Here is a 27050-nt window from a genome sequence, read left to right on the forward strand (position 1 = left end):
CAACACATACTGAAAACATCAATTCATAAAGTAATTTGTTAGCTGTGACCAAAACAAAACTAACTTTTTTAGAGTATTAAATTTATAGGTTTATGCTTTTTTAGGGTTTTCTTTGACGGTTTGTTGCTCGGAAATGAAATATTTCATACACCCAAAATAATTATCATGTTCATAACGAACTACGGAACCCTAAAAGAGCGAGCACCGACGCGCTCTTGGCCGGTTTTTATTAAACACATGTTTTGGTTTCTACACGACATCGCTAGATCGATAATTTCGTAGATTCATCGTAAGAACTAATATGTGCTATGGTATATTCAGTTTCCAAGTTACACAGTCTCAAAAAATTACAAACAATTCTTTGAATCTATGTAAATTTCAACTAAGTAGTTATTTTTACGGAAATCTTGCAAACCGTAGACATAGAAATTAGTTTATCGAACATGTCTACAAAATTACATTGTGTTTATTTGTTTACTACTCAATTGAGAACCAAACCACGTTTGTATAGTCAGAGTGATGGAGAGACCGCCGTAAAAACTCATGGAGTAAACCCACTTAGAATAAAAACAATTTTATTAATAAACGTTTTCATTAAAGCCGAATAAATTATTAATATTGTCTGAAAGATAATTTGTATATTGTCACCACCATACTAGCGGCATTATAGGACTGTTTTAAATTATTATAATCAAGTATCAATATCAATAACATCAATTTTATTAATAAACATTTTCATTTAATGCCGATATATTATTCTCTAAAGGAAAATTTGTTTATTGTCACCACCATACTTTTGGGATTATAGGACTGTTTACAATTATTATAATCAAGTATCAATATCAATCAATACGTACAAGTATCAAAAACATAGCAGAACTAGCTTCTGCTTGCGACTTTGTCGGCGTAGACTTAGGTTTTTACATTCTCGCTTTGTTTTCCCGTGATAAATGGTATCCTATGTTCCTTTTCCAGATAGTGTTAATCGTTCAGCCATTTGAATTTGGAATCCTAAATAGTAGAAGTATGTACCTCGCCAACACATTCCTACGTACATAATAATATAGTAGCTGTGATAATATTTCATATAATTTAATAAGTAAATATAGTTATAAACTTATACAGAGTGGCTAATTCCGTTGTACACAATCTCTAAACTAAACTAAAATGGCACGGCTAAATCTATTGCTATCCTTTTCATAATGTTACTTGCGGAAAAGAATAGCACTAGATTTAGACCTTTTAATTTAGTTTAGTTTAGAGATTATGTACAAGAGAATCGGCCCCAGAAGAGTGATTATTCTGCTTATTAAACAGGTTAGAAACGCCTCTTATTCTAACAATAAGTACTCCTAAAGCGAGTTCGGCAGTTCAACAATTATTCAACAGTGGCAGACCACCACCTCCTGCAATTGAACCACAATTAGTCACTTCAGAGACTCTCAGGTTAGTCGCTATCCATAATTCAATAAAACACTGCATACCCCGTGCACACAATCAATTGATCTGCTAATCAATTGATTGTGTACACATAATAATTAGAGCCTCAATAGCTCAATCGGTAAAGGAGTGGACTGAAAACCGAAAGGTCGCCGGTTCAAACCCCGCCCGTTGCACTATTGTCGTACCTACTCCTAGCACAAGCTTGATGCTTAGTTGGAGAGGAAAGGGGAATATTAGTCATTTAATATGGCTAATATTCTTTTTTTTTAAAAAGCAATCCTGACCATATTCGGCCACATGACTGTTTAATCTGCGCTTGAGAGCGTTGCTAACAGACTCAACAACACAAAACGACAAATTTATGTCGGTCTCATCTGTATTATCTGTATTACTTCAACTTAAAAATAAAGTCTGAGAGAAGTAAATTGATTCTCTATAGTAGGCATTTCTCCCGCAAATTGCTAATGCGCGTGGCCGCCATTTTAGTGACGTCAGCACTAGACTGAAGTTTCGAGCTGATAGTATATTTTTACTTAAATATACGTCAAATGACTTTAAAATGACGTCATTTCGATGTTAATGAAATGATACAGGGTTTCAGCACAATAGCAATTTGCGGGACATAAACATCTCAGCTGTATACTTTCACAGAGTAGAGCAGTCGAGCCACTTTAAAAAAACTAGAACTTTATTTACTTACCTACTTTTCCTTATGTATAAAGAAAGCGAAATACGGAGGAGAACCGAAGGAAGTGCCACGCGGTCACCACACTTTATGACTAAGAAAACATTAGGATTTTTAAATTAATAAAGTAGAAGACGCTACAGCTCTATAGGCGTATGCACTGTAAGCCTAGGACGGTAATACGATATACGATTTATTATTTGCTCTAGGGCTTGGGATGCTGGAGTCCGACCGAAAACAGAAGAAGCGGCTGTAAGACGGGTAGCTGAAAGAAATGCGTTAAGGTGTTCACTCCTTAGAAGCGAAGCCCGAAAAAAGCAGCAGCCTAAGGTAAGTGATACTAAGGTTCAAATCAAGGCAGATGGGGGTGACCCGAGCGTTGGCGGGCCGGGAATGTTTGCATAGGTCGATTTTCTATTAACCTTGTCGCACGCATAATGCCGTTGCGGAAATGTGGCCATCAAAGACCTAATCCACCCCCGCCTCATCAAAATAGTGAATCGTCTAAACAGGGTATTAGTGCATCTCATTGTTGAAATTGATAGATTATAGAGTAGCTTGAAAAGGTGGCAAGGTCAGCTGTCACTGATTTTTTTGAAAAAATACATAACTTAAATTTAAAAGTCCAAAATCCAAATCTGTTCGGGCGTTTAGAAGTTATGGAGGGAAGAAGAAACTCACGTACATACAATGAACCAAAAGCTTAATTTTGCTATAATAACCTGAAACAGGTCGAATCTGTATGATGCGACATGCAGCATGCGAAATGCACCGCCCGCCCTCCCACTGCTAACCATGCAGGAAAAAGCAGCCACCAGGCAAGCAATACGCACCCGCACCACCACCACGCAGCACCACACAAATCCCAAAACACACTCGACGCACGTTTCGCACCGACACCGGTCGCCGGGACAGAGTATGCTCCGGATTGTATATCATGGACTTCTGCAAAATAACGCCTGCTTACAACACTTACGCCTACAACACTTACGTACATCTTTATTTGAACTATAAAAAAGTTAGGTGCTCTTTTTCTGGGCAGCCGTCTAAGAACTAAGAAGGAACTAAGTGAGGTCTACCAAATTACTTATGTGCGGTTTAATGGGTTTAATGGTATGCCTATTGCAGCCTATAATATAACCTTCCTTTTAGTTTTGCTTCATAAAGATGTGAAAATTATAAGCTCGTGTATTTAATTTAAATAAAAATTTATTCAATGCTGTTTGATAAATAGCATCGGTACGAATATTTAATTTAAAGTTCATTAAAAATAAGCATTGGTAGGTACTTAAATTAAATGCGTTGATTTAATAACGAAGCTAGATAAATTTTTAGTCTACAATTTTCCTTTTTTTTTGTAGATGTAGGTATAGTTTTTTCGCGGCTTTTAAAATGACTGCACCAGAAGGAGGTTAATGTATTTGATATAACTAATGCAAGATTTTTTTTAAATAATTAAATGTCACTTGCTTCGACGGTGAAGGAAAACATCGTGAGGAAACCTGCATGCCTAAGAGTTCTCCATAATGTTCTCAAAGGTGTGTGAAGTCCAGTCCGCACATTGTCAGTGAGATAGACTATGCCCAAAACCCTGCTCTCTGAGAGGAGACCCGTGCTCTGTAGTGAGCCGGGTTGATCTGATGATGATGATGATTTATTACAACCAGCTCACTGGCTACTCTATCATTTGAGCGATTAATGTATGCAGTTAAGCGGCTTAACTTAAGATTAAACTTCCATAGAAACCCCGTTCAAAAGTTTTATTATAAAAGAAACTGACGGACATAATATTATGAACGATACCTTCTCGTAAATTGAGTTTAGAATCTTGACCTAATATAGGTTTTTCTCTATAAGGACGACGCCGACTAAGAAAGGCTATACAAATATTCCACTCGAGCAAAGCTGATGAGGGTCTGTCATTACATTGCAAAGTTTCTATGTTTGTCATTTATCATCTTTTATATAAAACTAGCTGAGGCCCGCGACTTTGCGTGAATTTAAGTTTTTAAAATCCCGTGGGAAATCTTTGATTTTCCGTGATGTCACTCTCCAGGTCTTTAACTATCTTCTTCTTCAAGTGCCTCTCCTACCGGAGGTTGGCAATCATTAAGGCTGACTGGATCTAAACAGTGACCTTGTACTCATGTTAAATCACTGGCGAAGGTTCTTGAGCCAGGATATTCGTCTACGGCCAGGTCTACGTCTGCCTTTTATCTTGCCCTGTATTATAAGCTACAGTGGACTCTTTAACTATACTCATGCAAAAAATTGCCTCAATCTGTTGCTCCATTGTGACGTGATTGAAGGACAAACCAACAAACCTACCAACAAACCAACAATCAAACACACTTTCGCATTTATAATAATGTCTGTTTTGATAAAAAATGAAATAAACGCATACTGTGGCTAATTCCGTTGTACACAATCTCTAAACTAAACTAAAATGATACGTCTAAATCTATTGCTATCCCTTTCATAACGTTGCTTGCAGAAAAGGATAGCACTAGATGTAGACCTGTTAATTTAGTTTAGGTTTAGAGATTGTGTGAAAGCGAATCGGCCCCACTGTTAGGCTATCACAACTTTATATCACAGGGTACCTATAAATAGTTTCTTCAAAATGAGGGCTTTCATAACAAAATACGTGTTACTCGATAGTGAAATGATCTTGTTGCAGCAAGAGACGACGTCTCTATCTGAACGGATAAGACTCCTAACTTGCGATGTAGAAGATGAGGAGCAGCAAGAGGACCAACGATCAACACCTTCGGGTGCAAGTATCGACAAGTTTTTAAGCGGCAGTGACAAAGCTAGCGACAAATCTTACAACAGTATCGACAAAAACAATGAAAAAGCCTTTGGAAGTGCCTCTTCAAGTTCGTCGTCGTCCACCTTGTCGGCGCCCGTGCTAACGCGCCAGCAACCTCCGGACTTAGGAGATGTCCATCAAGAACCACAAAAGGTATAGTGCATAAATTTTAAGTTCTCACTCGCCATTTTTGTCATGTCGTAAATACGCGTTATCATTAGAATAAGGAATAAAGTCGTACTTTTGACATGACTGTTGACATGAATGGAGTGGAGACTGGAGAGTGAGTTATCATTTTGTACGTATATAACGTCATTCGGCTCTTTTCCGTAGGCAATAATTTCGAATACATAAATAAATAATCTTTATTTGCAAAAATAATAGAAATAGCTGGAAAGTTTCATACTGCTAATGAGGTTGCATACATTATGTGATTGTTACACATGGTATTTATTATAAGGCTGAATGCGCATTTATTTTCAAAAGTTTAAAAATAGAACGAGACTGCTCGCAGGCAAATTAGTGCATATCAAAATTTAATATGAACCATCGATCACAGGAACGTCTTACGTTTTACAACTAATAAAAATGAGTAGGTTGATAGAAAGAAGAATAATTATTAGGTACCTACTTACATTTTACTTAACAAAAGTGTTCAATTATATTATTGTCATTGTCTAATTAATATAAAAACTTTATTACATATTTAATATTTCTTCATAAATGATAAAAAAGTACCCAGTATAAATATCTCGGCCAAACTATTTAAAACTACTCAGTGATTTAAAATTATGTCGGCTGTATTTGGCTTCGGCTCGTACTTCCAATATTACTCGGCCGTAAATTGATTTATTTCAGGCAGGCTGGACAGTAATTTGCTAATATCACACTCATTAGTCATGACATACAGACGGACGGTCCGATAGCTAGACCAACTGGAAGAGCTGGCTAGATAAGAAGGGTGGCTTAATTTACAATGGAACCTGAACAATTTCGTCACTAAAAATTCACCATCGATATAAATGACGAGATATGCCCAAGCGAACAAAATATTTCACGGTTTTGGAACCAAATAAATCAGCGCCACCTCTTAGATACTAATTAACGACCCGTTTGAAATCCAGACCTCACTGAGGTTGCATTGGTGCTAAATGACCAGTGAGTCGGTGCCATTTTGCTTGTTCAATGGCCTTACGAAGTAATAAGTATATAAGTCTATATTAAACACATAGTTCATCCCTTTTGTTACAGAGGTAAAGTGTTTAAAGCTTTGAATTAATTTTATCTCGTAGCTTCAGCGGGATTTTCCGAAAACTCTCTGGTTAATTAAAAGGACAGCTCAGAACGTTTTAAAACATATTTTAAAGTTGATTTTATTCAACAAGCTTTTTATAGGTTTTCGTCTGGTTTTTGTGAACATTAGTTTAAGCATTGTATGGATATGAAAGTGTGTTTATATGTTATTTTAAGTTTATCTTCAAGCTGGTCTCATAATAATGGCGGTGGAAGGTCAAGAACGAAGAAGCTAATCACTCGTAATCTTGAGAAAATACTTTCTTTTTAGCCATAAGTTCTATGCTGCTAAGGAGCTGCTTGATCTTGTCCCCTCTCACCTTTCTACCACCGTACCGCAAGACGCCGGGCAAGTTTCCACTCCTATGCCGTCAACATTCTTTTCCGCGTACTTTTTATTTTATTTTATTTTATTCGTTTTTTGCAATCAAAAGCGATATATACAATATAATTTTACATAATAACAGACTGAAAATAAGGCCAAATAGGATTAATTTTTTAACAGATTACTTAAATAGATATTAATTTTAAATTTATAACAGTAGGTACGTTTGATAATTTAAACAAGCTTTACAATAATATAATAATATAAAAATATAAAAGTCAAGTACTAAACGCTTTGCGTCATCATTCCTTATACGCATGGCTAGGGTCTGGAATACTCTTCCGAGATCAGTGTTTCCTGCCAATTATAATCCGGGTATCTTTTAAACAAGATTGAATAGGCACCTTCTAGGTGAACGGGTCCCATCTTAGGCCACATCATCACTTCCCATCAGGTGTGATCATGGTCAAGCGTGCGTCTAAAATGAATAAAAAAAAGTAGGTATCCTAAGTCATAAACTTCAGTGATTAGTATAGTGATTAATATAATAACTTTAGCAAAAAGCGGCGTAGCGTGGAAAAAAGGGGCAACCAGCCCCTTGTCAGACTCGCGCACCGAGGGTTCCGTACTCGGGTATTTTTTTCAACGGGTATTTTGCACGATAAAACAAAAACTATTATGCATAAAAATAAATTAAAATCTGCTTTAGAATATACAGGTAAAGCCTTTTTGTATGATTTCCCACTTATATACTTAATTACTAACACCAATATGATCCTCGATGGTCGAATTAAAAACATTTTATTTTATTTATTTAATTTATAGTATAGTATACCACTTAGGTATAGTTATCTTACTTTGAAAATTGAAAATACTAATTATTTGTTCATGCCCACATTTTTTTTTGTGATGTAACTACAAATTCACGGTTTTTGAGTTTATTCCTCTACTTGTGCTATAAGACCTGCCTACCTGCCACATTTCATGATTCTAGATCAACGGAAAGTACCCTATAGGTTTTCTTGACAGACACGACAGACGGACAGACAGACACTACAACGAAGTCATTCTATCAAGGTTCCTTTTTTCTTTTGAGGTACTGAACCCTAAAAATTTATACTAGCTATCTAACACATTGGGGTTGTTTTAAAATCGTGTCACAATTTGTTTTGAACAGGTAAGGCCTGAGCCTCGACGACAGTTCCTGTCTACCCTGGCACCTTTAACAGCGTGTGTGGGCAACGCCGCTCATTACGAAGGCTTCTACTACGTAGCGCCTGGTGACCGGACCTCTGCATCATCAGCTACTAACATCGACTTCCAAGAGCACACCGAAGCACCAGCACCCGACGTCGTTGCGGGAACACCCGGTATGATTATTAAGACTTTGAGACACGAGATAGGATACTACAATCTATATCTATACTAATCTATACTAACTAATAAATAAAAATGAAGTGTCTGTTTGTAATTTCGAAATAACTACCTCATATAAAGCTCATGTGGTTATTTAAACGGTACTATAAGTGAATCACACGTTTTTAAAATTTTTGTCTGACTGTCTATCTGCCTATTTGAGTTTGTTCATTTCGTAGTTTATAATGTAAATAACGGGCATGTACCGTGATTAATACGATAATTTTAAATTATCAATATTTCGACCCAGTTATTTACATAATATTACGTCGTTAAACCACGTCAAAATAAACCTAAAATCATTGGTTTATAACTAGCCCGGACCGGAATATGTAAACAGTCCCATCGTGACGTCGAAATATCAATATTTAACCAATAATTATTCCAAATCATCATATTAATCGTGGTATGTACCCACTATCGCTCGACTGCGGCGAAGCTCAAAAGAAGGGTTAAGTGTTTGACCTGCCGGTATATGTGTTTGTTCGTTCCTATATCGTATCGTAACTAGTCAACTATTTTGATAAAATATGATAGGTACGCTATTAGATTTGCCTTGATGGCGCGAGTGTCACTGGGTACATAAAGTTCAATATGGCGAAATTTATGCGCTAATGTGCGGGCTGAAAAAGATGCAGTGCAAGCTTTCAGAGTCAGTCAGAGTATTTTTTTTAACTTTTTGAATTAAGGATGATTTATGCTAACATGTGGCGGGCGCGGGCCGTCCCGCGTCTGAGGCACCAGATTGGTGAGTGATCCGTGAATCGTCCGCACGTCGGACGTGCCTCAGACGTGGCGCGGTCCAGACCCGGTACGGTCCAGCATAAATCATTCCTTCCTTGGTTACATTTTAATAAACCCTTCTATTCTATAATTTTGACGTGACTTCAAATCTCACAGGCGCGGCTGATAGTGACGATAGTCTGGCGGCATTTGCGCGCGCTTCCGCTCCACGAACGGAAAGGCTGCGACAACGGTACGGCCAGGACTCCCAACCAGTTAGCAGTGACGACGAACATGATGATTACGGTAACATTACCTACTTTAATATTCTTCATCTTCGCGAAGCTACGTCTTTGAGGGCAGATATTACGAGCGTTATGAAATATATAAATATGAAGAAAAAACCACTGTAATTTACAATAATACTAAATATTAAATACTAAATATTATATTATAAAACAAGAAAAATAAGAAAAATTACGAAGAAGCATACGAGCTTATAATGCATTTTTTGTACTGCTGCAAGGAGAGTGAATGAGGATCTGTTATCCTTACATAAAATTATTACTTAAGTACATTATAACTAAGTTGAGTTGCACTGGTATGGTAACGGACACATTTACCGTTATGAACGCTAAGCTCGAACTAAGTATATTGAAACTAATGCATTTTAACTTGTAAGCTGGGACCTGAGCAACTAAACTGTAATAAGTACTCTATACAGAGTTTCAACCATATTTTAGCTTTATTTACACGTTTGTGACAAGTATTTATGCAAAAAGTTCCCTAAACCTGCTAACTAATATTATAATATCATAAATAGTTTGAATTTTGATTCGTAGTGCTCGCAAAACTATTTTGAGTTGTTGTGGAATTTATGATTCAGGCATTTGTTGTTGTTAGTCCATGCAGAGCCACGAGCGGCAAAATTGAGACTAAAATTTACAATGCAACGCTTTTATTTTACGCAGTTTTATAAAACCGCTGAAAATGGACCTGCTGCAGTGAATAACATAAAAAAGTTTATACAATTCTACGTGTTAAAGTTAAATTATGTAAAATTACTGAACGTCGTTAAACGGAGCTATTTTGTAAATAAATAAATAAATAAATAAAATAAAAATCTTTTTTATTCGAATAAACTTTTACAAGTAATTACGAATAGTCGGATGCATCTACCACTGGTTCGGAATGCCTTTCCTACCGAGAAGAACCAGCAAGAAACTCGGCGGTTGCTCTTTTCAAATATTTGATATAGGTACAAGATTATGCCATGTATAAAATAGTATTTGCAGTCTTGTGCGTTGCTGGAACGAGCTGCAGGTCAAATCCACGCTCTTTTATCATTTAGATAATCTTCAATTGTGTAATATGCTTTTTTCAGGAGCATATTTTTAATAGATTTTTTAAACTTGTGCAAAGGTGTTGTTGTTGTTGTTGTTGTTCCAAAATGTTTGCGGGATTTTATTATAAAAGGTACAACAAAGGTAAAACAACTAGTAGGTAAGTAGGTAGTTTTTATTTGTAAAACAGCTGTCAGGGATTAGTCGGGATGATGGCAAGAGATTGATGGATTTACTCTGGTTCCCTGGGAACGGGGACGGGCGCTAATGTGGCGCGCAACTTGCGTTGACACATTGGCCCCGTGTCATATCAGGGAGACAGCATTAAGACCGGGAGCCGCAGCACAAACAGCTGATGCCTCTCTTATCGAGAGTTACATTTTTGATCCGTTTACCGTGGAGACCCTCGCGTCATGGAGTCACACACGTCAGACATTTTATCGCGATTAATAGCCTCATCTGGTGACAGAAGGGCTGGCTCATTTTTAGCGCAACGGATCAGCAGTCTAGCGCGGAAATGCAGCCAGTATTCTTGGTACAATTCCACCACTTTCTTTCAATTCCAATTTAATTGAAATAAAGAGGTATACGAAAATTCTACTGTCCAGGTTTCCATCGCCGGCCCGCTGTCAGAGGAATAGCGGTAAAACAACAGCTCGGGGCATCGGACGACATTCTTCAGCAGATGCAAAATGAATTGCAGCCGACCACCACACCCAGTACAACTTCCCAAGTGCCAGTCCATGCTTGTCAACGCACCAACAACTCCAACTATTCCTGGCCGTACTACTCTGAAGCTAACCTCAATTCAAGGCCACAGAGTAGGAACAGTGGCGTTTCTAAATGGTAAGTGTTTTTTCTCTATAAATGTTATTAATTTTTTGCAAAAGAATGACAATGAATTCAATATCTTCTAGATATTCGATCTAGATAGTATGTGCTACTTGAAAGATGTATGAGATTTCTATCAGTGTTTTTCATCAGTTTAATCTGTCTATGGCCAAACTAAAAAGAAGGGGGTATTTAAGCAGTCTATGTGTGTTTGTATTTACGCATGTTTCACCATAACTCTAACTACCTACTCATCGGATTTTGATGAATAAGGTGTCACTCGATATTATGGTCTGGATGACTACACTTTATACGAATAAAATCAATGAAAGTACGTTACTTAGTAGCTCTTGTTCCATAGATATTATATAGCGTGAGGTCTGGAAATCACAAATGGGAATCTTTGAAGATTTTTTTGCTACCGAGTACAGTGGGATATCAAAATGTAAGAGGAGAAAATTCTGAGTTTATAAATTGTACAAATATTGTACAGTATAAAAATATAAGTAAGTACCAAGCGGCAGAAAAACAAGTTTATTGTATTATATTTCAGCAACAGGAGGAGATGTAGGGTTGCAGTTAAGAACTTTATTTTTTCCGTCCATTTTAAAAGGTTTCCGCCCTTGAAAAGTGACTTATTTAGATTTTCTTGGACTGAAGACTACGTTCACGTGGCGGCTATTCGATTTGAATTTTTCACGTTTACGGCTCTACTGTACATAAGATGTAGCATTCACACGATCAACACATCTATTCCATCCTTAACGTACGGTAAAAACCAGCAAGTAGTTTAGTGCACACCATGGCGGATCCACGTGAACAAGTTTGTTCGTCTGAACGATACAAGATAAACACAAGCACGTTGCCACTGCGTGTCGTAGTACTTATTCGATAAAATCTTTTGGAGATGTACTTGTACTTTCTTGGTGATAACTTCGGACGGTATACGGGAAAAAATATTCTCGACCACGGGATTTTACCGCATAAAACCCGTGAAAAAACTTAATTTTCTGCTGTCACTGTTCTATTCGATAGTATTATAGATGCGAAAGTGTGTCTGTCTGTCTGTCTGCTAACTTTTCACGGCACAGCAGTTTAACCGATTTTGATAAAATTTGACACAAAGTTAGCTTACACCCCGGGGAAGTTTAGGCTATTTTTATCCCGAAAATCAAAGAGTTGCCACGGGATTCATCAAGGCCCACCCGTTTAACCGAATTATATGAATTTTGGTGCAAAGATAGCTTGGGTCCCGGAAATTGACATAGGCCACTTTTTATCCCGGAAAATCGAAGAGTTCCCACGTTATTTCAAAAAACCTAAATCCACACAGACGAAGCTGTGGGCATCATTTATAATATTATTAGGAATAGGATTATAATATATCGTGTACGGTCTACTTGAAAAATATTGCCATCAGAACGTAGCTGTACTATTTTGATCTAGAAAATCGGACGTGAACTGACGTTCTGGGTTTTTCGTGGGTAGGTCTAAATCGGATTATGTTTCACGGCAAAGCAGCAGCACGCCAGTCTCTCAGCACAGCGACGCATGCTACGCTCACGCGCAGTCCTTGGCCACGTACCATTACCAGCGCCAGCAGGACAATAATATGTACCGAAACTGCTCTCTCTACGCTAACGTTGGGTAAGTTTTCAATACTGATATTATAAAATATAAATAGTATATTTATGTAGGGTAAAGTATGGATAGATGCCACAGTGGGATAGACGCCACGCTTTCAAAAAACCTAACTTCCCAAAATCGCAACAAAGAATTAATAAGTAGTTTAAATAAGTAGCTTAGGCACCGCTCACCAAATCCCAGCAGGTCGTCTTGCAGAACAGATGCGCATGGCTTATGCGTGTGATCTCCACAACGAACGCGACAAATTCCTTTGCTTTTATTTTTATGGCAATACATTGATTTGTAAAATACCTACACACTTAGGTGTTAATCTCTGTTTTGTATTTAATTTAGTTAAAATGAAAGGGCATCTATCCCTATCAAAAAGAACAGACGCCTCGATTTTGCGAGGGATGGATGCCCTGACGCCCGCTAGGGGCATCTATCCCCCATACCTTTTACACATAATTTGTCGGCGTATTTTTTAAACGTATATTAACGCGAACATTATCGTAAGCATCGGCGGTAAAGTAACGATCAATTACGAGAAAACTAGCTTTCGACAAAGGGTCATAACTATGAGTAAACCTGCATGCCTGAGAGGTCTTCATAATGTTCTTAAAGGTGCGTGAAGTTTGCCAATCTATGGTCTATGAACTATGGTCTCCTAATTCCGAGAGGAGACCCATACCTCTATTCAGAAGTGCGCCAGCGATGGGTTAATCATGATACTAGTTTTCGACAAAGGGTTACGAGGCAAACAGTTCAGACAATAGACGACCAAGTTAGATTCGAAGCAATTATAACTTGGCAGCGTTCTATTGAACCTATGGTAAACACTTTGTATCAATAACGCAGGTGTTCGGACAGCAGTCAAGAGTTATACAGTTCTCAAACGAGTTCGGAACAAACTTCCCCGGTGCGATCAGCTCGGTGTAGGAGGCCGGAGTCCCCGCCCCCTATTCGCAGCCACCATCAACTGCTCTACGTGCCGTATAGCAACCACTACCACTATCAGCAAGACTACGCGCAGAGTTGGACGGGCAATGACTGTAAGTGTAACTTCCTTGGTAATTCTTTTTCGTTGGTCGACAGCTCGGAAGATACCTTGTCGATACAATACGCGGGGACTATACCTTATAGTGAAATGTATCACGTAGGTGTCATGGTGCCTTTAATATCATAGTAGGCACGCGACAGTCGCGTGGCTGACGCTCCCGCTTTGTAGTCGCTTTAGTCGCGCAAGTGTCGATGATGCTATAAGGGCTTATTCCACCTTCCTAAATAAGACGTCCTAAATGGTATAGTTACCGTCAAAGTAGCCAACTTTGCCACTCGATGATACTTTGCCCAAAAAGCAATTTATAACCGAATTGGCTATGTAATTTGTTTTGATAAATTAACATTTCAAACCAAAGTTAGATTTTGATGACGTGCAAAGTAATCCGGACTTTTAGCCAACATTGCCCACATCGATTTTTCATCGATTTTATGTGTAGTATTAATATTATACGAAGTCGTGGGCATCAGCTAGTAAAAGCTGTTGTCCACGACTTCGTACGCGTGGATTTAGATTTTTAAAAATCTCGTGGGAACTATTTCATTTCCCGGGATAAAAATTAGCCTATGTCACTCTCCAGGTCTTTAAATTTACTATACTCATGCATAAAAAATTACGTCTATCCGTGACTCTGTTGCAACGTGATTGAAGGACAAACCAACACACCAACAAACCAACAAACCAACAAACCAACAAACCAATAAACCAATAAACCAACAAACAATCACACTTTCACATTTATAATATGGGTACTGATAACATTTGTGTAGTCCACGTGGACGAAAGTCGTGGGCATAAGCTAGTGCCTAGTCCTATATAAATCCGTATCCATCACCAAAATCTCATATTGAATAAATAAAAATGCGGCCGTGGCCCTTAATAAAATTCGCCAGTTCAGCAAAATGGTTTCAGATATTTTATTTAAAACTCCGAATGCATTCTCTATTAATGAATAAAATTGAGGCATACCGTATAGCCTTGTATTAATCGATGTTCGGTGAAAACCCTCAAAGCAAAACGATTGTAATCGGCTTTAAAATGTTATTTAATTGAGTCAGGTGAATGCCTTTTGAATAGAATAAAAAAGTTTTTTATTAAAACAAACTACGGAGTGCCTTTGAACTTGAACCGTCAAGTTAATCTAATTAGTTTGAAATGCTCTTCCCACCGAGAAAAACCAGCGGTGGTTGCTCTTATAAAACAAATAAAAATATTTTAAGTGTATCTAGTGTAATTGCAGTCTCGCGCCCACGCTCTTTCATTATTTAGGTACCTACCTACATCCTACATAGATTGTAGGAATAATACGACCTTATCATGAAATTTTTACGGTTCCGTACCCGAATAATGCCAACGGGACTATATTACTGATTCGAGTCTTCAATGTCTATCCATTCGTCTGTCTGTTAGCTGGCTGTATCTCATAAATCGTAATAGGTAAAGAGTTTTTTCACGCAAAAGTAACTTTGTTTGTAGAGGTTTAATATTAATATCAAAAACATTATGGTAGTTAGAGCATTGGCTTTATTATTTCTGTAAAATAGGCATAAATTTTCTATTGACCATAATTATTTCGGATTTTTCGATTTCTCAACTTCGTAGATAGGGGGGGGGGGGACCCCAAAAATACCCCTGTGGCAATAGTAAGCACTGTGGTCTTATATGTGATCCGACCCTGGGCTCAATCCCGCATAGGATCATTTAGGGAATAGCTATAACATAATTTCTAAGTAAAGGTCACTATTGAGCTTGTAGTGCCATAATGTACCAGGTTTTTAAGATTGATGTTTTGCTTATGTTTTTGTTTCCAGACAATCGTATGCATCCATATTACCCACAGCAGCAATCGATTAGCGGGGCAAGCACGCCACAGCCGGCCGCAGTACCACAGCGAGCGCATTACTCCCATGCCTTGCATTTACAGGTAATTACGAGTAATATGGTATACGAGTAGTATGGTATGGCACAGAGTAAGGATAAGGTAAATTAAAACTACCTGACTATTCATAAACACTTGTAAAAAGTTTACATGAATAAAAAAACATTCTATTCTATGATATAGAAAGAAAGAAAGAAACAGGGTTTATTTGGTGCCACAGAAAGTAAGATAATATGGTCAAGCGAACACAATTTTCACGGTTTAGAAACCAAATAAATCAGCGCCACCTCTTAGATACTAATGAACTACCCGTTTGAAATCCAGACGTCGCTGAGGTTGCATTGGTGCATAATTAACATGAGTCGGTGCTATTTTGTTTGTTCAATAACCCTGTCCATACGAAGTAATAATATATAAGTCAATGGACACAACCGATAGTTCGTGACTAGTCGAAAGGCAATCTAAGTGGGAACGCCCCGCACAAACTATGATGCATAAAATAAATAAAAATCTGTTTTAGAATGTACAGGTGCAGACCTTTCTTATGATACCCCACTTAATATAGTCACTCACTTCGAAAGTTGAAAATACTAATTATTAGTTCATGACCACAATTTAACTTTTTCAGTGTGATCTAACCCTGAATTCACGGTTTTCAGATTTTTCCCCAAATGTCAGCTATAAGATCTACCTACCTGCCAAATTTCATGATTCTAGGTCAACGGGAAGTACCCTGTAGGTTTCTTGATAGTCAGACAAACAGACAGACAGACAGAGAACAAAGTGATCCTATAAGGGTTCCGTTTTTCCTTTTGAGGTACGGAACCCTAAAAAATTACATTTGTATTATTATACTGTTTATACATTAAAATATATTTGACTCCTAATAAAGACCTATAGTCCGCGACAGGTTGAGATGACAATCGGGGTATGAGGCGAGGGCACGACCCGCACGTCAGCCGCGCTAGCGCAGGTTATCGTGGGAGCTGTGCGGGGGCGTCCACACCCCGGTTGCCGTCTCGACCTGTCGCGTAGGTACTATACTTTTGAAAAACAAAAATTTTTTTGGGTCGGACACTTACAGACCAACGAGACGTTTTCTTTACAACGTGAATAATATAATATGATAATGATAATGATATGATATATTTTATTGATAGCCTTATTAGACAAAGTAAGTCGCAAATAAAATAACAGAATTACAATGAATCTTAAAAATATATTTCAGACGCTGTGTCCCGCTCCCGCTAGGTACCGCCCCGTTCCTGCACCGCAGCCAGGTGGTGGAAAACAGATGATCTGCTATTCTGAAAAAGTAGGTATATTAAAGGCCAAGGCTAGCTTGCATCCCGGGGAAGGACATAGGCTACTTTTTATCCCGGAAAATTAAAGAGTTCCCACGGGATTTTCAAAAACCTAAATCCACGCGGACGAAGTCGCGGGTATCGGCTAGTTATTTATATTTTGTAATAATAATGCATTTGTTCTTAATGTGTTGTAGGTTGCAGCACCCTTGTACCAGCCGGCCCCGGGCTCCCCTTCTCGCACGGCGAGGGGAGCTCCTGAAGGGGCAGCTACAGCTACCTCGCCCATGAGTGCACCTCAGAACCCCGTATACTACGCGATGAACGTCTGACGCGGGGACTAGGTAACACTATAAGCAGCACAAAATAACATTACCCCTAGGCAATGACTATTGTCAAATCGCAAAAATGCGTTACCTTTGAAGAAAAATATATATTTTCCTAAAGCATTAACATACGATATCTATATTTAAGAGTTTATTAATAGAAATCGTGTGTTCATGCACTAGATGAAATTCGTTTATTCACTGGAATTCCCTGTTCATTTACTGGCGATTTAGCCTTTTTTTTATAAAATAACTAGCTGATGCCCGCGACTTGGTCTGCGTGGAATTAGGTTTTAAAAATCCCGTGGGAACTCCGGGACTTTGATTTTCCGGGATAAAAAGTAGAATATGTCACTCTGCAGGTCTTTATCCTAGATTTTTAAAAACCTAATTTCACGCGGACGAAGTCGCGGGCATCAGCTAGTATAATATAACTACATTCGATTCTGTGAAGTCCTATAGTACACGATAGGTTGAAATGGCAATCTGGGAGGGAACGCCCCGCACACCCGCACAGCCCAATGCGGGCGAGCGCAGGTGGCGTGTGGATGTTCGGGACGTCCCCCGCCTCATACTCTGATTGCCATCTCGACCTGTCGCGGACTCTAGGATACACGCACCTCTTGAACGTACGCATCGCGACTTAAAGGTATGCCTCGCCGTCTCGACTCTGGCCGTCCGTACATTTTGTTAGACAGTAAAGGGCCGATTACTATTTTTTTAAAGTAATGAAGCATTTCTGAGCATGTGTGAGAAAAGCAAATTACCGTTTCGAATTGTGTCCTATAAAATTAAAAAAATTAAAATCACTAGCATATTATTATTAGCGTCGCTAGCATATTGTTTGAACTAAAACAGCTGTATTTTATTAAACTTTCAGGTGAAAATTGTAGTAGGCCCCGACGCGGTGCGAATTAGCGTCCAACCTCCAGCCGAAGCAGTGGACATTTAGTGATGAAACATCGCCAAATAATTCACTGTCCATACTATGTTTCAATGTATTATATGATAAGTCAATAAACATTGACATGGGTGCTCATTTGGTTATACCTGCTCAACAGATAACAGATTTAAATGTAGTACCTACCATATTCACAATTTCTCTGAGGAAAAACATAACCCTACATTTAGATCTGCCAGTTAGAGATTGTGTCACTGTGTGCAACCAAATTATCATTACATACGACTATTGCCAAGCAACAAATTGAGTCTAGTAGGTACATAATATGTGTATCTAAATACCTAATATTTAAAAAAGTATTATATACTAACATCGTCGTGTCTCAGACAAACTCTGAGCCTGAAAATTGTACACGTATTAGCTATAATAAATACGAGTATTAGCTATAATATACTATGTCTACTGTAATAAAATATTTTACAGTAGGTAAGTACAGACTTTTCACAGTAATGAGAATTCGATATGATAGTAGAGTCTATTTAATAGACCACTTTTGACATTTCTCGGCTACTTTGTTCGGTACACAATAATGTTAAAAACCGACAGATCTATAATAAAGAAATACTGTAAATTGTCTTACTATTGCAATATTTACAAGTTTTATTTCAAGGTTTATGTAAGTAGGTAGCTACATTTTTTTTACGAAACTGAAATGCTGTAAAGATAGGGGAATGTTTGCCGATACTTATTTTTTATTTATATAATAAGGATATAATAAGGATATTTGGACTGTCCAAAATGGCCTATTCGGTAAAATTATTCTACGATAACTGTAGTAAATATAATTTAGACTATTTAACTAAGCCAAAGTTCATATTAACCAAAGTAAATGGTACAGACAAATATTTTTATGCCAAAGAAATAAACAAGCAACTAAGTAAAATATTAATTTTATGTTGATTTATATCTAAGTTTTATCTTCGAGTAAAAACATACAGTGATATGAAACCATTGATATTTGTAGAGAAGCCAGCTTTACTATTCATTGAAGCAAAATAAATAATTAAAGTTTATTCTGCAGACTTCTGCCAGTCGGTGTAATAGCACCCCGATCTCGTCCCTATCACCATTACAGGATGAATATCACCCCACAGATTTAATCTGTTTCCGTCGACCAACTTTTTGAAGTATCTCGTTAGACTGTGGTTTAACCTAGGTACATTCTATGTAATAAATATATTACAAGTCCATTCCAAGTCCACATCATGCTGATGCACCGCGTCTGTGCTGATTATAATGCACCACGAAATATTACTAATTTTTCTGAATAACAATTGTTTAAGATGTTAGGTATATAATATATTATTACCTATGTTTAGAATCTAGAGAGTATATTATAATAAAATAACGATGTTCTAGGTCAATACGTACCTATTTTTCAAATGTGATGTCTGTATCTCAGACCGATTGCTACGAATTAGTTTTTTTTCTTTTTTTAAAGAATATTAGCCATGTTAAACGACTAATATTCCTCTTTCCTCTCCAACTATGCGTCAAGCTTGTGCTAGGAGTAGGTACGACAATAGTGCAACGGGCGGGGTTTGAACCGTCGTCGCGTCGTCGACCTTTTTTGGTTTTCAGTCTACTCCTTTACTTGTTGCTTTTTACCTAAGGTTACCTACTTATATCTCGATTTTTCTGCCATACCCTATTTTGTGCCTCTTCGGGTATGTATATGTGAGAGTTGGTAAAATGCACACAAATGTATTAATAAATAAATTATATAGAAGCAATCATCTAAACTTAGATGAAAGAAAATCTACCCAATGCTGTAAAGGGTACTATTAATCGGTGGACCATCCTTAGAAAAGAAAATTATAAGAATATGTATTGTAGCTGAATCTTTGTGCAAAAAATATAGTCAAAGAAATATTTTACGAGAAATATGTAATACATATAGGTACCTCGAAATTAATAGTTCGTCAATATTTTGTAAATTGAATAAAGGAAAATCAAACGAGAGTCAAATTTATCTAATCTATCTAATCTAAATCAGCCTGTGCTGTCCCACGTCTGGGCAAAGGCCTCCCTCCGATCCTTCCACAATTTTCTATTTCGTGCCTCTTCAGGCCACGTAACTGTAAATTTATCTAATTCATCACGCCAACGTCGCCTCGGCCGACCACGCTGGCGTTGATGATTCTGGGGCGTCCAAAAAGAAGCAGATTTTGCCCATAACACATCTGGCATACGGCACACATGACCTGCCCAGTCCCATTTGAGTAAAGCGGCTGCAAGGCCAACGTCAGCTACTCGCGTTTTGGAACGTATAGCAGAATTCCTTACGCGATCTGCTAGTTTTATACCTAGTACGCAGTATACTAGGTCAAATTTATAAATAAAATAAAATAATGATAAAGTTAGGCGTTACTTTGCGGAAGTCCATGATACTTAACACAAGGAAGAAGAAACTTATTTTGCTGTTATCTAATAAAAAACAGATATATATATATATATCTGCTGTATATATGAGTCTGAATATTTTATATCTTTAAATACGTGCAGCATATTATAATACTTACTTAATAATATTATGTACCTATGCTATGCACTCCCACTCCCGTACGCGCCGGAAAAAAGCTTATCGCAAAAGAACCCCATAGATCCATTTTAATATTGTTATAAGACTGTTATTTATTAATATCGTTGCAGAGTGGACAGCAGTGTGACGTATTACTTTCTTTACCAACATTGCGTGTAGTAGTGGGAGGGCGTACACAGCGTATGCTGCAGGATGTAGGTACCATACAGATTTATGTTTCTAGGGGATTTTTTCTAAACAAGTATGTTATTCCTTGTGTATTAAAGTATGACAATATTTCAACTTGTTTGCTGTACTTAATACATGTTTTATAAATATGTAAAGTCGTCTTTTGCTATCTAAGTAATTATGTAAAAGGAAAAGGTGACTGACTGATCTATCGACGCACAGCTCAAACTAATAGTACGGATAGCGGGGCGATTGTCTAAAACCTGCATCAATCATTATTACAATCTCAATTGTTCTGATTGGCTGACTTTGTGCGATTCTTGTTGCAAGAATGCATTGTGGCCAATAGTGAGCGAGCATTAACCAATCAGATATGATTGCGATCGTGACATTGTAGCTGTCAAACAACCGCGGTAGGGCCACTGGCTATGGCATGCAAACATTTATTATGACGTAGACATCGGCTAAGAAACGATTTTTGAAAATTCAGGGGTAAATGGGTTTGAAATTTGTTTAATTCACGCGGACAAAGTCACGGGCATAAGTTAGTTATATAGATAAAATTGAGGGATTTTCGAAGTTAATAATCAATTGCAGTGCCAAATTAATTCTTATTTTGTAGATTTACTTCCTTCGGTTTAGAGCAAGATCCCAGGACCTTACCTACTAATTTTCGAGAAACAAACTGTGTGACTGAATACCTAGTGTTAGTGTGTATCTATCTACTATTGTTAACAACGTACGCATATCCACTAGCTTGTGCCAATGGCCAATGGCCAATACAAGGTATCAGCTGCTAAAGGTACCTCATCATTATCACCCCATCGCCGGTTCACTAAAGAACATGGGTCTCTTTTCAGAGTGAGAAGGGTTTTGGCTATTGTCTAGTTGGTCAAGTGCAGATTAGCAGACTTCACACACATTATGGAGAACTCTCAGGCATGCAGGTTTCCTCACAATATTTCAGGAAATATAGGTACCTACATAACAATCTGCAAGCAAAGTGTTTTTAATGTTTTACGCATCTTTAAATTGGCCATCGGTACAAGCTAGCATCGAACACGTCGTGGTACAAGGTCGAGTGGAGGGCACACGTCCGCGTGGGCGTTCCCCAACTAGGTGGACGGACTTAATCCGCTCTGCAACAAGCACACCTGTCTCCGTGTGTGCACATAATGCCACCAATAGAAGTCGCTGGAGGGAGATCGCACGAGCAGCAGTGAACAATTCATAGCCACGACCACTCTGTCAAGAGTGAACGATTGAGAAGAAGAACAAGCTAGCAGATTTATGCATACCTACGTTAATAGTAGGTACACACTAACGGCGGTTACGCACTCATCCAATCCAAATCCGTGAAAATACGTTCCTTTTGGGATGGGAGCTTGTGACATATTATGTCGTTGATAATCGCTGGTACTCTCACGGGTAACGGATAGAACTCGGATGACGGAAGTACAGTGCGTAATCGCCGTAACACTTCACTTTATCCCATACATTTTGTTTCTCAGAAAATAAGTTCTGGTGGTACTGAGATAATGGACCATTACGGTTTATGACTGTTTTAGATGCACTCAAATAGAGAATGTTACGTGTTGTGCAATCATTCTGATTTTTACGAGTAGGTAAGTAAATACGCATGACGTACGTGCCAAAACTGCGATAGTATTGAGTTTTTTTTTTAATAAAAGAATATTAGCCATATTAAATGACTGATATTCCCCTTTCCCTCCAATTAAGCGTCAAGCTTGTGCTAGGAGTAGGTACGACAATAGTGCAACGGGCGGGATTTGAACCGTCGACCTTTCGGTTTTCAGTCCACTCCTATACCGGTTGAGCTATTGAGGCTTCAATGCGTGAGTTCAATACTTCAGAGTGCGTGTGATGTAAAATGTTAGTATAACGCGGATGCAAATGGACATCATTTTGCTGTACAAGTTACTATTAAATATTTTACTATTAAATTACCTAATTAATTGGGCTAACGCTTAAAAATAGTTATTGGTATAATGTTTTTTCCGCAATCGGCCTAGCTCTCTCAAAAGATAAATTAGGCGCTAAAACTTATAAATGTTGTCTACGATAGGATAACTGTTTTATAATAAAATAATGTACCTTTATATAAAAAAAGTTATCGATAACGATAATAATTATTAAGTTGATCCGATATACCTACTCATTATTTGGTTGAGTTACCTACATGATTACCGTAATACTAGGTGCCTAAATAATAAGCTAAGCTGATTCCTAGTTCCAGATTATTAGTATTGATTGCAAGTTGATTGACTGACATTAGTTCATCAGTGGCTGATGTTGTCTCAGCACAAGATACCTTCAGGCCAAATCCTTGGGTAAGTCCGCACTGCGAAGTCTCGCTGCAGTGGCGTAGCTAGGTGACCAAGGGCCCTGGGGCAAATCAAAAAATGGGGCCCCACTGCTATTGAAACTGTAGGTTTTATCAAGTAAAAATATTAAATATACAAATACATTCACAAAAAGAATTAAGGGGAATTCCCTAGTAACTTTCGAATTTCTCTCAACTGAGTTGCCATGATTAAAGTCGGGTTGCAACCTGTCATATTTATTTTGAAAATGGGAGAAATTTTCAAAAGTTTAGTTCGATCGAGATTTTCTGGTAAGGAGTCGAGGGCCCCCTGAGCTTTAGGGCCCAGGGACACTGCCCCGCCTTGCCCCTAGGTAGCTACGCCCACTGTCTCGCTGTGCGGTTTTTTTGACAGTTTATCTGAGTTCTTAATCACACTCATGGCTCAGAAACATGGTCAATAGGTATTTAGCCTAACGAAGAAATAAGAATAGCTACCGTTGGTGTACGAGTAGCAAGTACAACATATAGATTTCCAAGACAATAACAATATCGATAGTCACACGACGCTCATTACGCTAGATTATTATTATTATTATAGCCGTAGTGTTTATGTCAAATCGGCTTATTATTTAGTGTGATTTAGGACCTGAGTCGATTTATTTTAAGGCAATTTAAAATACAATGCTACGTAATCGCACAATTACGATACTAAAGGAGACCAAAATATAACCTCATCCAGTAATATTAAAAATTAAGTAGGTAGGTTCATATTATTGAAAAATGTGAAATACCGAATTATAAAATGGTTAATTCGTAATCGTTTTTTCCGATCCTAAGTCGAAGTTTTAAATAATCTATGGACCTGTTCTAATATAAATCTTAAATGCTTATAAATTGTATGATGAATCCACAGAAATATAGAGTGAGATATTCTATAAAACGAACTGACTTTTCTCAGATTTTAGTTAGAGTCTAAATGGGACAGATTTTTATCTGAAACTTGTCTAAGCAAAGTCAAAGTACCTATAGTTCGCGACAGGTTGAGATGGCAATCGTGGTATGAGGCGGGGGACGCCCCGCACATCCGCACCGGGCTAGCACGGGTGCTGTGCGGGTGTGCGGCGCCTTCTCTTCTCGGCGCCGATTACAGAGCGTTTTGTAACGCCCTAGTAATCTCAGCCTGGAATTCTGTGGATTCATCATAGGATTTACTTTGGTTGTGTATTATAACTAAGCGATTGAATCCATAAGCTATCCCTCATTCAGATTTTCGTATTCTGTAAGTATACTCTTACTGGAGATGCAAACTATTATACGCCCTTACAATTGAAAATTTAGATATGAAATACTTATATTACACATGACACCTATAATCAGTGTGTGAAGGTTTATTAATTATAATATTAAGTATAGGTTATTAATAAAAAGTTACAAACTGCTAATCCACTGAGTGGTTTGAATATGTTACTTTACCATGCTATAAAAATGACTTTTAAATTAAAAAAGTAACAAGTAAAGCAATATTTAAAACCATGTCCCATCTTTTTCAATTTTTTTTCAGATTTCAGATAGTACGCAACAGGTCGAGATGGCAATCGGGGTTAGCCCTCAGTGCCCCAGTACCCCGGTTACCCGGTGCGAGATAGCGCGGATGACGTGCGGGCCTCACACCCCGATTGCCATCTCGACTTCTCTTTGTATAATTATATATTTATAGGTACATAATTTTTATATTATACAATTCGAAATAACATGGCAAGCAAAACAACGTAATTAAATATACGACTACATTCTGAATCCCCTTTGTCTCCACCGTAAATATAATATACCAGGGATGTTATAGATATGAAATTTCGAAACTGGATTCGGATATGAAATTATTTTTATTATCCGTTAGTTTCAGCTGTTACAGTTACGGCGGTTACGCACTCATCCGATCCGAGTCGTGAAAATACGTTCCTTTTTGTTTTGTATCGTAGCTTATGACATATTATGTCGTAGATATTTTTTATATCCGTATTTTTACGGATTCGGATCGGATGAGTGCGTGATCGCTTTTAGAGTTAGAGTTTTATGGAATTGTAAACGTAAAATACAAAATATAGATGTATAAAATGAAGTCAAACCGACTTCATTTTTAGGTTATTATTTGGTACTGCAATACATAATAGCGTGTCTACTAGACGCCGCCCATATCCGAAATTATTCGAAACTTACGGGTGGTTTTATTGCGGATATCCGATAGTTTCGGTAACGGGTTTGGACTTCCATAACATCACTGGTATAAACTTATTGTACCCAACTTATATTTTTAGTATGTACAAAATCGAATTAGCTTTGTAAAATTTAGGAGGTAAGTATTAAATACAGATAAAAATAAATTAATCTTTGTCGTTGTTAATATATTATTATGAATAGTCTTTTGTAGATATGTTATAGATAAACTAGGTGATATAGAAAATGTTTTGCAATGTTTTGTTTTACTGCTTGGCAGATTTTGTATAGTTGTTTAATTAATATACCTCTTTTAACGTTTTTTTTTAAATGTAAAAGTGCCTAAGATTATTTTTTGTTTTTATTTTGCCAAGCTAGTCATTATAATATTATTATTATTAAATCTAAAACTAGGTACTTGACATTTGAAATGTTGATTTGTCGTGTTAAAGATTTAGCCAAATCAGAATTAAAAAATTATAGATATTTAGTGTCCTTTTAAATTAACTTCCATATTGATATTTTGCTAAGGACTGTAACCCGTTTAAGGCGTAAGTAAATAATATTATCTTGAAATAAGGAAGTCATAACTCATAAGTAAGAGTTATTAGATTTAGTTATTATTATTATAGTCCAATAAAATAAATTAAGGCTCGTTGAGAGTGAGAATGATTTGATTCAGTATAAAGTAAACTGCTGAACAACCTGCTGACATAGTCATTAGTCATTCTTGAACATACTGGACTATAGTCGACGCATTTTAAACTGAGTCGTCGAACTATCTGTCTGTTTTGCTCGCACTCACCTACGACCTGTAAGTGCGAGCTGAACAGACAGATAACTCGACGACTCAGTTTAAAATGCGTCGACTAAAGAAGGAATATACTAAGGAGCGCTCAGTATCGTTAAACGTTACTGCAGCCACCAGTTATAAATAGTAGTAAATGGGCATTATCCATTAAAATGGTAACTTTCAAAAAGTTTAGCCTCTTTCTGTTAGTGTGTTTTGATCTTCAAGAGTTTTCTAGATATCTATATTTGGAACTTAATTAGTCTATACCTAAATTATGTTTCTTGCTTGCGATAAAAACCGTTACATTTTTAAGAATTCTAGTACATAATAATTTCGTTTATAATATTCATATATATTTAAGTTTGAGATTGTTACTTTATCATAAATCATATTCGGCCGCACTCAGAGTCACTTAATTGTTACTTAAGGTAGTATTAGTATGAATAAGAAATGCCTTAAGTAACGATTAAGCGACTCTGAGTATATGAATATATGCTTTATCACGGTATTTTTTTAAATATTGGTAGATAGTATGTAGGTACCTATTGAAAATATAGGTAAATGTAGATATAATAAATACGATTCCGATATGTGGTTGTAGTTTAAAGCCTGGTCGTAAAAATTGAAATATCGATCGGACAATAGTTATTGACACATCGCAATCGCAAATGGTCCTTAGGGAATTTTGCGGAGATGTTTGATTAAAAGTAAAAAGTTCATAAGGTGGTCCTTTTGCTTAGTATGGTAAACTATACTTGGTAGACAGTAGAGTACCCAACAGGTTAAAATGGCAATCAGGGAGGGACCCCGGCGCTAGCCCGGCGCGGGCGAGCGCTGGTGACGTGCGGGTGTGCAGGGCGTCCGCCTCATACTCCAATTGCCATCTCAATCTGTCGCGGACTGTAGTTACGTAATGTAATTTTCCCCACGCAACAAACACATATAAAATAACACGTCAGTAATTTCCAATGCTGTGATAA

General features: G+C 37.4%; 1 protein-coding gene across 3 annotated transcripts in view; it reads left to right on the forward strand.

Moving 5' to 3' along the window:
• The window catches only part of LOC117995698 (uncharacterized), an 85391-nt gene extending 59363 nt beyond the window's left edge, over positions 1-26028 (forward strand). The window contains exons 6-17 of one of the 3 annotated variants that reach the window (XM_034983688.2): positions 1318-1446; positions 2338-2458; positions 4809-5093; positions 7736-7928; positions 8875-9003; positions 10649-10886; positions 12360-12518; positions 13356-13549; positions 15369-15481; positions 16665-16751; positions 16938-17084; positions 17947-26028. In XM_034983688.2, coding sequence (XP_034839579.2) covers positions 1318-1446; positions 2338-2458; positions 4809-5093; positions 7736-7928; positions 8875-9003; positions 10649-10886; positions 12360-12518; positions 13356-13549; positions 15369-15481; positions 16665-16751; positions 16938-17072 — 1783 coding nt within the window. In that variant the 3' untranslated portion in view covers positions 17073-17084; positions 17947-26028. The remainder of the gene's footprint in view (positions 1-1317; positions 1447-2337; positions 2459-4808; positions 5094-7735; positions 7929-8874; positions 9004-10648; positions 10887-12359; positions 12519-13355; positions 13550-15368; positions 15482-16664; positions 16752-16937; positions 17085-17946) is intronic. The other 2 variants (XM_069509044.1, XM_069509045.1) reach the window with 2 other exon arrangements.
• The last annotated feature ends 1022 nt before the right edge of the window (positions 26029-27050 follow it).

The sequence above is a fragment of the Maniola hyperantus genome, chromosome Z, assembly GCF_902806685.2.
Source record: "Maniola hyperantus chromosome Z, iAphHyp1.2, whole genome shotgun sequence".
Lineage (NCBI taxonomy): Eukaryota > Metazoa > Arthropoda > Insecta > Lepidoptera > Nymphalidae > Maniola > Maniola hyperantus.